Source organism: Pleurodeles waltl, chromosome 11, assembly GCF_031143425.1.
Source record: "Pleurodeles waltl isolate 20211129_DDA chromosome 11, aPleWal1.hap1.20221129, whole genome shotgun sequence".
NCBI classification, from domain to species: domain Eukaryota; kingdom Metazoa; phylum Chordata; class Amphibia; order Caudata; family Salamandridae; genus Pleurodeles; species Pleurodeles waltl.
Window position 1 is genome coordinate 676,147,970 of NC_090450.1, and position 18,454 is coordinate 676,166,423.

Here is an 18,454-nt window from a genome sequence, read left to right on the forward strand (position 1 = left end):
GACTGATATCCTTAAACATCAGTCAAAATTATACAGTGCCTGTCTCCGGGACACATGGGCACCTCTGCCACAGGGCTTTCATCGTATGACTGTGAAAAGACAAAATGTTGAAGACGACCCAGAAACTAACCCCATGGAAAAGCTTGATTAGGCTGCATGTGCAACATTTTTCAAACTTCTCCAACAAACCTTCAAGAATGCTCAAAGTGTCTAAGATGCTTTATAGATATTTTCAAGAACAGGTTGTTTTGTGCTCCTGCTCCGGAGTACATTTTGTGAAACATTTTTTCCTATAACAAATATTTTTCAGTGTCGATATTTTGAACATATATGTGTTTAGAAACATCCCATCTTGTCAGATTACCTAACACCGGTTGCATTTTTTCAAATATGGGACCCATAGTAGCTACTACTGCTGACAAATAACGTTTTAAAGTAAACAACTTTTTTACCAAAGAAACCAAAGTAAATTTGAAGAACACCTACTAATATCTCCAATGTTGGGACACTAAGAGCTGATGAGAAGATGCACAAAATGACTGAGATAACACCTAGGTCTGAATTTCTAACGCTGTAGTGTCTTGTCTGGTACACAAGTTAATAATATTCAGCCAGCACTGCTAAAACACTAACAGGAGTCCAGGATTCGAAAACCTTCAAATGACTGAAACCACTTGTTCATTTGTGAAAGAGGAAGTAGTGCATCTCAGTATTTAACATCTTGTTTAGGAGAATGAGAGAATGCCCAGCACAAAGCAGTGTGTCAATATTCCATGGGATTACTCATCTGTATAAAGCAAACCCGACAGCGCAATTTTTACATTTAACGATCAAAGATAAAGAAATCAACCTTCTTTGAAGGTTGATGGAAGGTTATTTGAATGGCATCAGTTAAAGCTAACTAGAGTGGACGAAAGAGGAGTCAAGCAGAGCTGTATTAAAATCAGACACATAAAATGGCCTATTAGAATCCTCTCTGCCTGTCATTCCCCTACAAGGAGTCTTACTTAACTCAAGCAACTCTCTTGTTGGATTCTGAAATAACTCAGCATGGACAATAAAAATATGTAGTATCTTTAAGACCAACAAGTTTAATATAGTTCATGTGAACTGTGAAAGGTAAAGGTGCAAAGCTTTGATTAATCTACGTCGTACCTATTTTGGGAACCAACCACAATGTAGCCAAAATCGATCACAAAAACAAAATGTGTCTGTGGCACAGTAGGAACTTCTGGCCTGAGGGATTTCATCTCATGGAAAAATGGTTCACCATAAGTGGAACGTGGACAGGAAAAAAGTCAGAGATCTGTTGTTGGGAAGTTAATATGCAGGAAATTTTCATCTAAACTTCTAGTTTTCTATAAATGCAGGAATACATGTTTTAAATATTTTTTTCAGGCTAGAACAAATGAATGCTGATCTGTAATACTCAAGAGTAAGGAGCAGAAAATCTATGCAACTCAAGGATTGCAAATATTATTCACTTTCAAGGTCTGCCGCTAAAAAAAAGTGGTGGAAGAAAATAATGTACATCCAAGTTCAATTCTAGATTATTTTATATCTGCTCATTACACTATAAAACAAGAGCTATTCTCTTTATCTTTGCCTCGTTCAATCGAATGCAGCTTCTCGTGGGAATAAGATATATAAACAGAACTGCCAGATTTGTGTGCAAACCGTACTGTCAAGCATACAATAAATAACAATTTCCAATGTGGTGTCTAACCAACTGAACCGCAACTTCACCGAAAGTGGCTCAGCAGGCAGAAAGAGGATATTCTCGAGAGTCCATCCTTGTCTTTTGACCAGAGATGGACACTTACACAAAGCAAGTAACTTAAAAGGCTGTAGAGGCTAAAAAAAACAAGAAAATACAGCAGAGATTCCAAAGTTAGCTAGTAGGTGCACAATTTTCTTTAGAAAATTGGTCATCATACTGCTTTGCAGAACCCAAAGAGGCTAGGGAATAAATAAACTGTTAAACAAGTCTGAGGGACTGGTCTGATCTTTACACTTTCTTCAGAATGACAAGAAAGGCAAAAACAAGGCTGCAGACACAAATGTTTGAATGGCGTGCAGCTCCTGTTGCAGATGACATGAATTATTAGACTGACAGCTGAGCTCGCTGTAGACCCTCCCCAGAAGCCTATAGCATATAATGTTTCGTGATTTATGGAATATTGCCCAGAGTAATCCCCAGAAGTTTCAAAGGACAAGTTAAAAACCCTATCACATTACTAGAAATTCGTATGCTTTATGTCAGAACATTTTGGCTGCAACATCTCACAGCAAAACCAGCCCAATGTCCTAGTGTTCCTAAACTATTCATGGACCTGAAAAAATACAGATTTCATTAATATAGCTTTTCCTGGTTCTTCAACAGAAGGTATTTTCATGGCTGAGAAGTCTACCCACTCAACAAGAAAGGGATCACGCGTGCTGCTTGCATCATTTTGCAGATCCAGGCTACACAGGAATATGCATAGTCTGCTGTATGATTGGGCACATCCCTTAAAACTCACTTGTAACTATCTAGAAAAGGTGAAGCGTTTGAAATTAAACCTAGGTCAGACTTCAGGAAATACTCTATGTCTGTGATACAGAGCTGAGGGCAGAGTGAATGGAAACCATCACAAATAAACAAATTACCCACACCTCCACTCATATCCTTCCTGTAACCCTTGGCTCCATTATTTCTTTTTCTGCATTTCAAAAGGAAGGCAAACCCAGCGTATTTTAAATTATTACTTTTTTTTTTTTTTACCACTGCGGTTCCAATAGCTTTCATTTCCTGTGAAAGTAGTGTTTTTAACAACTGGGAATGTGAAATAAAACATACAAATCCTAGTTAAAAATGTATTACAACAGTGTAATTTTGCTTCTTTAACGCCATCAGAAAACATAGTCTTGCTCCGCTGCAGGTGTGTCTTAGATACCAAATTCTTCTGTTTAAAGGATTCTTTTCATGCAAATTACAATTTGGCAAAGCAGATGCCTTTACCTGCACTGCGATGGAAACGTCTGGAATTGTTACTTCTACCAAGTGCTAGTTTATTTCAGCATCATGACAAGTATTTTCTGAACATATTACTAGTGAGCATCAGCAAATGCAATACATCGACTTGAAATATGAAAACATGGGTGTACTACAGACAGTACGCCACATGGGGGTCCAATTAAACTCCTCATGTTAAAATGTAGACACCACCTTATCTCACGAAAAAGACATGTTATGTTAATGACAGTGTGCAAGCAAGCAAATACCAATGATATGCCAGTGCTCTGTGGATAGTATTACAGCCATGCAGCAGACCGCTAAAGCAATCTTTTGGCAGACACCAAAAAGGATCTTTTTGTCAGCACCTGATAGGTCTAGAGGAAAAATGGGAGATGCCAACAAAGGGATGCCTCTCGTAGGCAGGTTATTCATGGGAAGAGTCCAACTTAGTCCATCACTAAGATTTCACAGCAAAGCAAAGACTAACCTTTCATTTCCTCTATATCTACCTATGAGGGGAAAGGAGTAAGCTGATGTGGGTGAAATACATCCCTGTGGTCACTGTGCAAGGAGCGCAATCAGACAGCACCACTAAGTTTTTTCTGTGACTTGGGATAAAAGAGGTGAGAATAGTTTTGGAAGGTGATTGGTCAAGAAAAGATTTCCTGCAAGCACATTTCAGATGATGGCGTGCCCCATTTTAAAACCTATGAACTATGTGCTTTTAAAGATGGCAGTTTGAGAAAAGTACATTTGAGTACAATCACAGATGCTAGAACCGATAGTTGTTCACAATTAAACAATGCACTTTGGCATTACTGCAGGTGTATAACCCTTTCGACCCCACACCTGTCCGCCAACAAGACAACTAGTGATTTCTGGCAAAGCTACCATTTGAGAGCAGAAATCAACTGCAACAACTACAATGTAAGAAGACTCAATGAAATTGTACTGGAAAACAGATCATTGCTTGTTGGAAGTGGAAACCAAAGTTCCATTTGATGGTACTAAATTAGCTCTATCTGATAATTGTAGACCAATCAGTAATGTTCTGAAAGTAGCAGGCTCCTTGCAAATTTAGAATACAACAGAAAATATATTTTATGAAAGCAGTAAGCAACGGCATGATCAGCAAATTGTATGTGCTGATTTGCTAAATACGAAAGAGTAATATTTGTTTTCTTCAATCTAGCAATTTTAGCAACACTGGCCTAAGATAAGATAGAATTTGTTTTACTTCAAAAGACACTAAGAGCGAAGTTTGCTAAAGTAACCAATGGAATACCAAAGGTAGTCCAAAAAACATTAGCCGAGGTCGTTGTTTAATGCTCCCATATACACTCTACAACTCACAATGAAAGTCGTGACAATAAAAGGTACTTTAGCTTGAAAACACACTCATAAAACAGTGTTAAGTGATGGACTGCTGAAATCTTCAAATGGTCATATTATATCTTCAACTGGTGTACCTCAAAGTCTTATTTTAAGATAAAGAATCTCTTTTCATGTCATCCAGAATCACTATAAAATACAAATACATCAAAAGGCGCACAGATTAGTAATGAGACATTTTTGCACATCTCTCGTTACCACTGTATTTTTTACAAGTTTGCAAAATAAATAAAAAGTCACAAAATGTAATGACCAACGAGAACAAGTGCTTGCAATTGCCAACTCTTGCATTCTGAATGTATGCCTGTAATAAGCATAATAGGACACAGAGTGGCGCTGTTGTTCCAAGCATGAGAAACTGTAGGCATTACTTCATGAAAAAAGAAAGCCGTATTGTGAAGTAAATCACGCGGTATATAACCATCTGCGAAATACTCTGACTTGTAGGTATAATGGATGACATTTGAGCTCATCATTGAAATCAATGTTCTTATTAATGAAACAAACCCGAGGGACACAATTAGTCTGCTTTAGTTGACTCTGCCCTAAGCAGACTTTTCCCATTTGCAATGTATGGTCAACGATCTAGTAATCACAAACCGTTGCTATCGTCAGAGACAGAAAATGCATATCTCTAGACCTAGACCTAATCCTTCACGTTGGAGCAAAAGCTGTTTGCAGCAATCCACATGCTCTGGCACAATGTGGGTTCAGCCACCGAAGGATGACTGGCTAGGGCTTCCTACACAATGCGGTGAAAGCTTCTACAAGGTGAACATTCCTGAAATACTACTATTTGAATAAGCATGGAACAATCTGCCAATATCTTTTTCACTTCCACTAAAATCCTCAATTATATATGGAATATCTCCATCTATTTATCTACAAAACATCCAAAAATGACAAATAACCACATCGCAGTGCATACTGAACCAGTGGTGCTATTCATAGACAAGCACAAAATAACAGGCAAGAAATCCATCAATATTACCTAAGCTGCAATATCTCCACCAAACGCAGGTTAAATCATTTGACACAACAAGACTGCCAGTTCTACTGACCACAACTGCAGGTTAGTGAACTATCACATTTTAGATGAATGGAAATGTTTCGATCTAGATCTATAGTCAGCTACATTTGAGAAGGCCAAAAGGAAACTGAGGGCAGGAAAATTACAGTTGTAATTCTGATACTCTTAATTCAGTGGTCCTCCTCTTTAAATATTAAAACCTTATAGGAAAATTATTGCAGTTTGGAACTAGAAACACTGCCTTCGCTGTTATGAGTAAGGAAAAACAGCTTTTCATAATTTTGCCCATGCATCTCCCCGATCAACTTGTTCAGTTCCTAATACAAACCCTATCTTTTATACTTCTATGGCTGCCGATTATCCTGACATGATAGGAAAGCACTATAATGTGCAATAGCACATGAAGTAAACACACCAAAATGACATTAGTCAAGTACTTTTTGTTTAATTATACCTCCAACATTCTATTACAAGATCATAGGAGAATACGAAAACCTCAGGTCAGAGCAAATATGAGGGCTAACAGGCTGTTAAAACTTCTCTCTTACTCACATCCAGACAACTGTGTGTGTAGAATGCTTGCAGAGAGCCCCAGGTAGCTGTCAAACAACTATTTACACCAGGTTGAGTGTGTATCAAGGAAATGCAAGATCGAGAGAACAATCTAAAATGAAATAGAGGGATTGTAAGTTCTCCTATCAGATACTTTTCAACAAACAGTAGAAGAATTGTTTTTTTGCATTGTTAGAGAATGCAAAATTTAAGAGCCCATTTAGTTTCAAGAATGATTTACACAGCTAAATTATCCTACTCTAAATGCCCTAAAGTCCTGATTTGAAAAAAAATAAAACAAATAAAAAAGAACTTTGAGTACTTCTGAAGATTAGTAGAATAAAGGAGTATGTTCAAGAACTGTTTGAAAAAATGTCAAAGACCTGATCCCCTGCTTATCCATGCTGTAGACATTTGGAGTTGCGTCTTATAGTAAAAAAGAATGACTTAAGGAAAATCCAAAGTTTTTTTGACACTGTGGGATAGCCTTGTTTGTGCAGGGTGTAACGGATTGGTCAGGACTGTCTTTGAGCTTGGGCCATTCACAAATCTCAATAACCAGAAAAGAAGGCTGGTGCTGCAAGCATAACCATTGTTCTTGCATACAAGTACCACCTTGTGTCACAACAATGGGAAGAAGTAGCCTGAACTAAAAAGATGGACTTCAGGACCTACATGCTAACATTCAACGTTTTGTCCTCTGAGGGGACATAATGACCTCTCAAATTTCGGGACAGAGGTGTGAATGCCTAAAGATCAAGAAGTAGAAAAGTGTGAGCAAGTATATATCCTTGAGCCAATAAGGCAGTACAGGAAAAATATATGAGACTATACAATGTGTCTTGGACTGAGACAGCTGAGTGGAAAATGAATAAGCATTTCATTTAAGATATAAATGAGGAACACAAGGGTAGAAAAGTAGGGTTTGTGTCATGAACACAATACTATGGCACAATTTCTGATCTTTACGAAACACAGGGTTAGGAGTTGATAGAAGGTGGATGCAAGAGCATTATGTTTACTGGAAAATACAGACTGGAATGCAATAGAACATACAGAATACATCATGCCTCCTGTGCACAGTCTGGATAATTTCCAAGAACACTGCTTCAGGGTGCAAGTGCTACCTTCCTAATAGGGCTGTCTACGTGATTAGCAATAAAACTAAAGTAGATCTCTGGTCAGCTAGGTAAACACAAGTGCCCATGCTGTTCAGAAAAGCAATACTGCAGAAAATGGAACATTCTAGTGGGCAGTAAACAATATTTAAGGTTGTTGCCTTAACATTTCCACCCTGTCTGCACAGCAGTGTATACCCAAGCTCTTCATTGTGTGGTAATCACAAAAAATATCACTTCTGCATCCCCACAATTGTAACAACACAAAAATGCACAATGACCTGTATCTATGGATGTTCCAGAAGGTACTTTCTAGAATAAAGCAGGAAGAAAATTAACCTCATTAAATCATAAAATAATTGAATTGCAACAGTAGGTAGCCTAGCAAGGCAACAAGTGGAGGCCTGCATGAGTCGTATTTAATGATCATTGTTGAGGGAGTTGGGCGCTACTGTGTAACACAGACTTTACGCAGAATGAATTTATTGCACAGAACATTTCTCCTGACCCGCAAAATACTGAATCCAGTGTTTTCTTAAATAGCAGAACCCTCTACATTTTACTAGCAATTGCAGCATAGTTGTCTCCTGCAGAAAAGCAGAATTCTACAAATTTTGGTTAAAGATGGACTTTTGGAGGACTTTAAAACTGTGCCACAATAATAACATTTTTGTACAGTGTTTTAAATTGTGCTCTATATTCCAGCATAACTATGCATATCTCAATATAAATTAGACGTGTAGACCTAAACACAGAAACCTTAACTTTAGTTTATGCAAAATTGCATGAAAGCTAGATGGTGAGGCTCTTCAGACGTGTTTGAAACACTGTCACAATAACATCCTCTTGGTAAATGTGATTTCAACAATACGGCATAAACATATATAATTAATAAAATTATATACTGAAATGTGAAATAAACAGAGATGAACTTACATAATATACTTTTTGACCATCGTGCTTAACACTGAGCCACAAGGTCGGCAACTCTGATCACCCCCCCCAAAACCCCCAATCAAAAAAACATCTCGGTTTTACTCTTTTTTCAAATGTCTACAAACATCAATATGAGCGACTCACAATAACGGAGTCATAAAGGGGCTAGAAAGGGTAAGTTTTCACTTTGAGGTTGTGCGTGGTCCATTGCGCCATTATTGTAAAGGTTGGGGGCTTTCAGCAGACAGGGCTCTCTGTAAACAAGCTGCAGTTCAATCTTTGATTCCAGCAAAACCTGCTTCAGCAATGATTTTGAATTCTTTCTCTAATAATAAAAAAAAAAAACGATGGTAGTGTTAACGATTCCATTCTTCAGAAAACTAGAGCCTTTCTTGCACCCAGGCCGCAGCCCCACTTGCTCTGAAATGTAAATGCAGATATACAAAAACATATAATTTCCTGCTTCTTTAACGAGCAGAAAAATGCTAACACATCTGTTACTAGAACTACTAACAGAGGCATAAGCCAGGGTTATACAGTGGCCTCAGAGTCGTCCTCAGGACTCCGGCTCTTGCTATTTTTCCTTGAGTGCTTCCAGGGATAGCCCGCAAAAGTGGGACTTATAGGCAAGTAGCTGAAGCATTTATACTTTCGGATAAAGTTCATGCCAAAGGGCAGGTCATAGGACTCCATGCCTTCGGTATCTTTGCTCCCTTTGGCTGTTCCTTTCTTCCACTTCCGTATGCCTCGCTCCTCGGGGGAACCTACGAAAAAAGAAAAGGTTTTCACGGTCTTCAAAAATAGATGTTCTGGCACTTTAGCTAGTATTTGTCTTTTGGGAGATCGTCAAGTGATACCATTTGTGGGAACACATCTGCATCATGCGCAGTGTTATCAGCACTAGAGTTTGACATGCCCCATAAATTGTGAGCTCCGTTACATTACCCCCAAGCTACATTTTTCGTATTTGTGTGTAAATTGCTTGCCTGACGAATATACATCTATAATATTTACATGCTTGTGATATGAGGGATTTGAGAACAGGCTGTCAAAGGTTTCTGTTTTTTAAATGCAAGTGTAGACATTTTAAGGAGTTTAAATAGATGGGTTCAGTTCACGGTTTCGGGGACACAAAGTTCCGAAATGGTTCATCCTCCATAATCAAATTCTGAGAGAACTTTTTATCCGGGGTTGGGATGTTGAGAGGAATTTATCTGCGGGAACCTACACCTTGATTATGCCCCACTGTGGTGGGGCAATGGAAGATCTTGTAAGTGACTGCAGCGTTTTAATTCTTCCACTTCACCTTAGTTGTTGACCTTAGGCATCATCGGAACATCAATAAAATGTTGTATGTTAAAATGCATTTTTGATTTCCTTACTGCTCTGGCTAGTCATTGTAAAATCTAGCAAAGCATCACGCAGCCACCACTGTCTAATACCCTATTTCAGTGGTTCCCAACCTTTTGACTTCTGTGGACCCCCACTTTACCATTACTGGAGCCCAGGGACCCCCACGGAATCTTTATTGGAATCCGGGGACCCCCCACTGAGTGATTACTGAAAGCTGGGGACCTAATCTGTTAATATTATTTATTTTTCTAAGCTGTCGCGGACCCCCTGAAGAGGCTTCGCGGACCCCCAGGGGTCCCTGGACCACAGGTTGGGAACCACTGCCCTGTTTCATAAGGATCCATGAAGAGGCAAAATCAGATATGCAGTGTAAGCCCATGTGGTAAAACTTAGCTCACAATTTTGAAAAATATGTTACTTAAGCCACTGTTGAAAAAACACTTATGATCAGACACCAAGAGTAACCTTTCCCAAGCTTACCTGGAATAGTGTTGTCCAAAATAAAGGCCACACAGCCACCCACAAACATAGCTGTTGTGAGGAGGACATTTAATACCTGGTCAATTTCAGCGATCCCTACAAAACAGAACAAAAGAGAAGGATTCTGAGTTGCGAATTATACAAATTACGGACTCAAGCATCATAACTATGGGACGTGTACACTCATCCTCATACTGCATGTTAAATACTATCTTAATGTATTAGATGGTTGAAGTTGTGTATCCACTAGGAAAAGTTAGACCCATAAAACAAAGACAAACAGATTTTATTACCACAATGCTGGGGTTTCAACTAGGAGCCTCTGCATTTGGAAGTTCAAAATACCTATTAGATTAAAGGATTTCTTTTTTGGTCAGTTATTACTTTAAAGGCTACTAGTGGTGACGGCAGTCTTCAAATGTCTTACGCTGGCCACCTACCCAGAAAGACCCCAAATCGTCGTATTTCTGTCATTACTAAAACTACCATCTCCCATTTTTTTCAACTCATTTTTTGACACTATTTCTGGATTGCCCACTACAACTGCTTTTTCTCATTCCACATTGCAGGCTTCATACTAAACTAACAACATCTTCTATGACGACAAGCAGTAGCCGGAAACAGTCCCCCCTCTCCCCAAGCATTACACTTGGAAATAAGAGGGGAGCAGTCTAGACTTGTGAACAGAAAACAGTATGTTTCGTGGGAAGCTATAGTAATTATTATTAAGATCTATAAAGTAATCTGAAGTTTTTTCTATTTACAATTCAGTGTTATTTTCCAAGACACATTGGTGACATCAGTATTCCTTGCTATCGCTCTTGTAACACTCAGATCATATTTATGTTCAGCTTTAAGTAGCTATAGTTTGGAATTGATAAAAGTGATCAGAATGTGCATACCAACTTTTAGCTAATTCAATGTTGTTTCTTTACCAGTCAAATGTACTAATAGATCAGTTCACAAAATACCGGATCACAGTGGGTTGCAAATTTACCTACCTCATGAATATTAATCAGTTAGGCCGCAAATTGTGACCCACTACAGTTCGCTGCTATAACACAGGTGGGGGCCTGATGGGGTCAGCAGACAACAATGTCTGTGATCGATTTTAAATAAAGCAATCTTATATTTTTTTTTTAATGCAGCCAGTTTTCCTTAAATGAAAATGGGATACGTACACTAATAAAGAGAAAAGTTTATAAAAACTAGTTTAAAGAGTAGGCAGTGGTCCCATAAACCACTTCCTACTTCAAAAAAATGTTTTTGGACTATTCTTAAGAATGAGGGCTGGTACCCAAAGTTCAGCTCAGAGGCTTATGGCTGGTAAAATAAAATGTTGACATGTCGACTACCAAGGCTACATAGTCTTAAATCCACCTCATGCCTCCTTAATCTATGCCAGACATTCTCGGCCCCATTATCTCACTGCAGGTTTCTGCTTTCTCTATTTGTGACGGTTTTACTGTCTTTTTTTCCTGCTACATAAAAAAAGACCCCCGCAGGTTCAAATTAAGCACTGGGAAGAGGTCCCTCTGGGGACCCTTTCCTGACTTCAAACGGGTTACTGCTTCCTTTGAGGTGCCGGTAAAATATTAATGTTTAGCAATCGCATTTCAGTAGCAAAACAATAATACATACCATAAGGAATCACTATTTGGAAGGGACGTCCTAAACACGTCCCTTCCACACAGCGAATCCTAATGATGTTTCAACTCATTTAGTGATTCCGTAACACGTTCTCTAATCACTATGTGGGCTTTGTACATTTAAAAGCCACCTTTTCTTGTTGCAAATGCTGAGATTTACAGAATTGCAGGGGATGCAACATGAAGTTGTGTTAGTTCATCTCACTCTTAGAGCTTTTAAACTAAAGGAGGTATTTATGATTTTCTGCTCATCTGACATTTAGGTCTTCTTGGGGGCGGGTCGCACAGCAAGGGTTAACTACTGTTATCTTATTTGCACCACCGTTTTTTCTGTGCTCACCTATTTTATAGTACAGCTTTAGGGGTCCTCTTTCGTCGTTATTTTACACTGACTGGCAAACTTATTGAGGCATTTTTACTCGAAACAATACGTTGTTAAGGTAGCAGGGCATGAGACTATGATGGGAATAGGTAGATTCATGGCGTGGTTGTTCTAACAGTGACTAGTGAGTTATTACTCAATATACACTGCACCTAATACAAAACTGACAATATTGCAATTTATACATTTTAGTTACATCCAGGCAAGAGTTTCTCTGTACCTGGTTATGGGAAAGTAAGGTTAGGTAATCAGATTAGGGGTAGTGGTGTAGGAGGTAATTTGTCACTGCTGCACTTCCATTGAAGGAAGCAGCTTTGAATTGCACTTTTGAAAGCTGGAAGGGAGATGACTGCTCAGAAATAATCAGGTTGTTAGTTCCAATGTAAAAGGCAAACATAAGAATCTGATGTGGCATGTGGTAATACTAGGATGGTAAGTATTCTGCAAGTGGCAGATTGCAAGTTTCTGGCAGGGGTGGAACTGAACAGTGTTTTCGGATAGTTCAATGGATTGTCTGGAAGACTAGGGTCAACATTTACAGCTCATTTTTATTAGATAGCCATCTAACCTGATGACAGGTTTGAGAGGTGGATGTCAAGCTGGAGAGTCCAAAGACATATTTTTGTTACATTGATCATCTTTTTTAAGAGCTCACATGCATAATGCTGTAGCCCAACCTGTAGAGTGTTGCAATACCCAATTTATACTGTTGCTAGAGCATTTAAAGGGGCATTGACAATATGGAAAGGGTGGTGATAGCTAATCTTGCATTTATATTCAAGCACCTTGCATCTGGTTATGATGGAGATAAAAATGTCAGGTCTTTAGCATACACTAGAGTTAAAGTCTGCACCAAGGTTTCTAAAAGACAGGGTCTGCCTCAAAGATTTAGATGTCAAGGAAATGGAATCTGAGAGGATTCATGTTGCTCTAAATGTAGTATCTTATTCCTGGATGAGTTTAAAGCCATTTCGAATGATGAACTGCTGTTCTTCAGTCTGAAATTTAAGAACCGTCAGGTGAAGGGAAAGAGAAATATATTTGAATTTTATCAACACAGAGAGAGAAGTACCTGGACAACTAAATTATATGACCAACAGAGGGATTATATAGAAGAAGGGGCGGGGGAACAGAACAAAAATGGAGGACAGACTGTCATGGTGTACAGAAGTGAAGAAGTTGAGAATACTCAAGGGCAGGCTCTGTCTAACATACGCATCAGAAACCTATCTGTGGAGAAACAAATCTGCAAAAGTGCTGGTTAGAGTGCAGAAATGAAGGGTGGGACCGCTGTCTTACTCTGCGCTACTGCTTATTTTACAGCTTGAAGCAGACCTGCCATCAAGGAGCTGCAGAGATTTCACTCCCCAGGCAGATGCAGTGACTGTATCCGCCTACGAGGCTGGTACTTGGGGTATTCCTGTGACTCCTATGCCTTCTCCTGAAAGAAGCCCTCAGTGAGCACACTGACTATTCACCATCTCCTATGTGCTGCACAATCAGTGTCCCTTCACTTGCCTCTGTAATATGGAACAGGTGAAAGTGCGTACCCCTCAGTTGCAGGGAGACTACAGTGTTCACATCTGGGTTTGTGCCAGTGCATATAAATTGCACACAAAATTCATATGCTCACCCTGGCCCCTTATACCTTTATTTCAAAGTGTTTCATAACATGGTGCCAGATGCACCATGTTAGGTAGTTTCCGCTGTAGCAGAATGTTTTCTGAGACTGCCAGTCAATCTGAGGATGTGAATTTCAGCACTGTGAATTCTCTGTATGTAACAGTACAAAAGGGTTTCACCTCCAATGTCAACTATTCATTTTTTTATTTGAAGATCCTCTGAAGATTAACAAAATTATGGGGGGAATCTATCAATCAATCTCATGCTAGTTCTATAGTTTAACCTTTCATATCCCGCCCAGCACTACCTGACGTTGCACAGAGTCGGGGAGGTGAGGAGTCTCTGGAGTTGGTGCGGCATCAGTTCCTTACTTCCACCCGGGACCGTAAGGCGCCAGTTCCTTGCTGCTAGGCAGCGGACGTGAGGCATTGGTTCCTAATGGTTGCACGAGAGGTGATGCAGCATTGGTGAGGAGGTGATGGTCCCTTACAACAAGGGGGGGTCGATGAATCTACCAGGTCAAGATGCGAGGCTTCGACTTTGCAGTGTTGCTTTCACAGTCATAGTTGCTGCACAAAGTTGGGTGCCACAGACGTCGGTGACACGGTACTCTGGACTCATGCTGTGGTGGGACTTTGGAGGTGCTGCGGCAGCATCATCTGGCCTGCAGCATCAATCGCTTTCGGTGCACTCGGCCGGGACCATGGCTCCGGTGCAGACAGTGGCACAGAGTCAGAGGTCGCTCTGGAGTTCATGTGCTTAGTTTCTTCTTGGTTTCACTAGAACTCACTTCCAAGGTCCCAGGAACTGGATTTGGCACAAGGCAAGTCAGGACTTGCAGCAAGAAAACCCAGGTGCTGGCAGATGAAGTCTTTGATGTCCCTGAGACTTCTTAACATGCAGCAAACTCGGTTCAAGCCGTTGGAGAACCTTTGGAAGCAGGATGTAGAAAGCAGAGTCCAGTCCTTTCCACTTCCAGGACAGAAGCAGCAAGCAGCAAAGCAACAGGCAGAGTGGTAGTCCCTCCTACAGCATCAAGCTCTTCTTTCCGCCAGAATGTCCTTAGTCCAGAAGGATTCTAAATTTGCAGGTCGGAGGTCCAGTACTTATTACACATTTCTGTCTTTGAGAAGGCAAACTTGAAAGGAAAGTCTTTGTACTACACAAGACCCTGCCTTTCCAGCCCTGGCCCCATACACACTTGGGAGGGGGGATGGGGCGGGGTTGGAGACTGCTTTGTGTAAGGGCAGGCTCAGCCCTATTCAGGTGCAAGTGTCAGCTTTTCCAACCACTCTAGCCCAGGAAGACCCATCAGGATATGCAGGGCACACCTCACCTCCCTCCCTTTGTCTGACTGTCTAGACTGAATACACAAACTGCCCAACTATCATCCTGACCCAGACGTGTATTCCACAGCCAGGCAGAGGCATGTAATGGTTAAGCAAGAAAATGCCCACTTTCTAAAAGTGGCATTTTCCAACTTACAATTTAAAAAACAACTTCACCAAAAGATGTATTTTTAAAATGTGAGTTTAGATACCCCAAACTCCATTTCTCTATCTGCTTCCAAAAGGAAATTACTCTTGAACTATATTTCTAGGCAATCCCCATGTAATGTATGGAAGAGATAGGCCTTGCAATTGGGAAAACCGAATTTAGCAGTATTTCACTATCATGGCATGTAAAACAAACCAGTACATACCATACCTTTTAAATACACTGCGTCCTGCCCATGGGGCTGCCTTGGGAGTAAAATAGGGGTGACTTACAGATAGTAAAAGGGAAGGTTTGGGCCTGGAAAGTGGGTGCACTTGCAAGGTCGAAATGGCAGTTAAAACTGCAATGGCAGGCCTGAGACATGTTTGCAGGGCTACTCGTGTGGGTGGCACAATCAGTGCTGCAAGTCCACTAGCAGCATTTGATTTACAGCCTCAGGGCACACCTGGTGCACTACACCAGGGACTAACCAGCAATTCAAATATGCCAATCATGGATATACCAATCAGTAACACCATTTAGACAGGGAGCACTTGCACTTTAGTACTGGTCAGCAGTGGTAAAGTGCTCAGAGTCCTAAAGTCAGCAAAAATGAAAATCAGCACAGGATCAAAAACAGGAGGTCAGAAGCCAAAGGTTTAAGGACAACCCTGCAAGAAGGGCCATTTCCAACAAGCCTGGATGGCAATACTTTGACTCCTTGAAATGTGAGGGGGTGAATAGTCAAAGGCTATGCCTATGTCACCTTTGGGATTAGGAGATCTAGGTACTCACTTGCCAGGCATTCACTTGAAGGTAAGTGGCTGGAGGTACGCAGCCTGGAAGGTGATAGCTATGAGGAAGTGGAAAGCTCAGGTCATTACATACAGAGAATTAAAATGTTTAATTCCACTTTTGACATGAGAGGAATGGATTTCTTGCCAAATCTCTAGGCATATACTAAGTTTGTCATTGTCAAGGGTACATTTAGGGCTCTGTTGGCCTTTGCCTTGTTTGGGATTTGGGGGGCCCAACATGAGTTTATTCCAATATAGGGGTGATGATGAGGTAGGTGAAATTGGGACCTATGTGAAACTGGGACCTATGGGCCAGCGTTCTTGTAAATTTAGAACAGATTCAAACCAGTCACACTTCAAGTAAAAGGCCTTATCTTCCCATGTCAGAGATGGCCATATTTTAGAATGCATGATCCCATCATTAACCTTGCAAAACTCACTTATTACAATAACACCAGTTTCCGAGGTGGAACAGGACTTATCTGAATCAAACGTGGGGTTCAGCTGTGTCAAAGACAGTGGAAGTAGCACTACTCTACAAGTCGCTTATTGGATGTGCAAGGTGGGGTCATGGTATAGACAGAACAGAGGGTGGTATGATGAGTTCACCTTACTCAGAGTAACACGCCCTACATCTGCCTTAATACATATAAACAACGAACACAGGGCAAGAGACCTTTTCAAGGGAGGAGTTTCAAACTTAATGATGCAGAGGGTCAACTGGTACTTTAACAGCATGCGGGATCCTACCCGGAATAGAAATGGGAAAGCACATACCTCCACAGGTGTACTGTCCAAGGGACTGAGAAGTATAATAGAAGACCATGGTTTAATGGGCATGTAGTGCTTGCATACAGACAAGGATTACTGTTTTTAACTCACACGTCCACATCACCTACTCTACCACTGATTATATTTTATTTTCATATCTCACTACAAACACTTTTGCTTGCTGATACATCTGACATTTGCATATCAAACTGCTCATACTGTGATACTGGATGACATAAGGTGCTCTGCCGATGGATAATGTTATTGATTACAAGAGAATATCTGTAGGGACTAGATACATATAGCTGCTATGGCAACAGAAATAATTACTCTTCACAGAAAACTTTGCCTCCAATCCCTCCCTGAAAACAAGCTACGCCGCTGAATTAAGTGCAGGTTTTCCACGAGAAAATAAATTAAGTGGGTAGCCTCCTGGCCAGACACTTATGCTTCCCAAAGGTCACGACGCACAGCTTGGGTAACAGCTGTCAGAGGGAGTGGAGCAGTGACAAAACAGGAGAAGCTCCTACATTTGTCTAGTTTCTTAACCATTTATATTGAGGGGCTGAGAGAGAGAAGCAATATATACGTGTGAGGATTGTGGTGCATTATATAATATAGTTGTGCAAATTTACCACGTAGTACCCTCGCAAAACTGACTTGGCTCCAAATAGGCTTGGTTGTGAAACATTTAGCTCAACCATGAGTAGCTGTGGCTTTGAGCAGCAAGACTTAAACAAAGGAACTAATGTAAAGTATTTGGAAGTACCCAACAACAGAAAAAGTCACACAACATGAAAGAATTCCAACATCAATTTATAAAAATAGATTATATAGATTAAAAATATAGTTTATTAAGTAAAATGCAAACCCCCAACGTTTTAGTCCAAAACACAAATTAGCACTGGTAACTGTAAAGTTTAGAACTTTTTAAGTTTGAACAGGAAAATCGGTTTGGTTACTGGTAACTGGTTTGCCCCCTCTGTTCCCCCCACCAGCTAATCTACCTGAACAAAGGGGCAACCCTTCTGGAGGGTGATCGTCTAGCAGTAGACAAAATAGCATCATAATTATGAATACAATGTACCAGACAGGGGCTCGAAAAATCTACTCGCCCACTCGATATGGCAAGTGAGATTTATCAGGATGAGCTATTTTTAGGATCTACTGATCCGTTCTGGCGAGTAAACTTGAGCTGAAAAGGAACAGGTGTTCTTTTCATTCAGAAAATGAATGGCAATAAAGATGACTTTAAATCTTGTTTTATTTAGACACATTTGCTGTCTGTTCGAGGACAGTGATCAAATGTCAGTTTGTCTTTTTATTAAGTGCTGCTTATCTTGTTCTAAAAAATGTTGTCTACTTTTTTCTCTTTCCACAGTTAGAGGATTTTGTCAAGTGAGATGTCTGACAATAATTGTGAAACTGAAGGCTGTTGGATGTTTTTTTTGTTTACAACACACAACATTTAAGTAGCTTGTAAATAAGTAGTACAAATATTTCAAATATATCAGGGATTACAAATGCATTTTTTTTTTAATTCTGAAGTGTGATGCAAAGATTTTAAATAGGAGCAAAACAAATTAGAACACTTTTCTTGGTAATGTCCAAGTGACAAATATTTGCAGAACTCAGTTCCAAATATTACTGTTTGTGCACTATATAGTTTTATCAGTAAACCTGCATGTCACTTGAAAAGTTTGTGGCTATTCCAATGTAAAATGTACTGACTTGAAATTACAGCACACTACCACTTCATGTTTTAGTTACATATTCATTAAAAGTGATAGTTTTAAACCATGATTAGAGAACCATTCTGGCCTGCCCCAATGACAGTACTGTTAATGAACTAAGAGCAGGGCCACTCAGCATGAGAGGTCCAAATTATGCAGCAGTG

General features: G+C 40.0%; 1 protein-coding gene across 2 annotated transcripts in view; it reads right to left on the reverse strand.

Moving 5' to 3' along the window:
- Window positions 1-2,702: 2,702 nt before the first annotated feature.
- SLC23A2 (solute carrier family 23 member 2) overlaps window positions 2,703-18,454 on the reverse strand; it is a 631,030-nt gene continuing 615,278 nt past the window's right edge. For both annotated transcript variants that reach the window (XM_069214170.1, XM_069214171.1), the window contains 2 exons: window positions 9,860-9,955; window positions 2,703-8,790 (listed from right to left, as the gene is read on the reverse strand). In XM_069214170.1, the coding sequence (XP_069070271.1) occupies window positions 8,558-8,790; window positions 9,860-9,955 (329 nt within the window). In that variant the 3' untranslated portion in view covers window positions 2,703-8,557. The remainder of the gene's footprint in view (window positions 8,791-9,859; window positions 9,956-18,454) is intronic.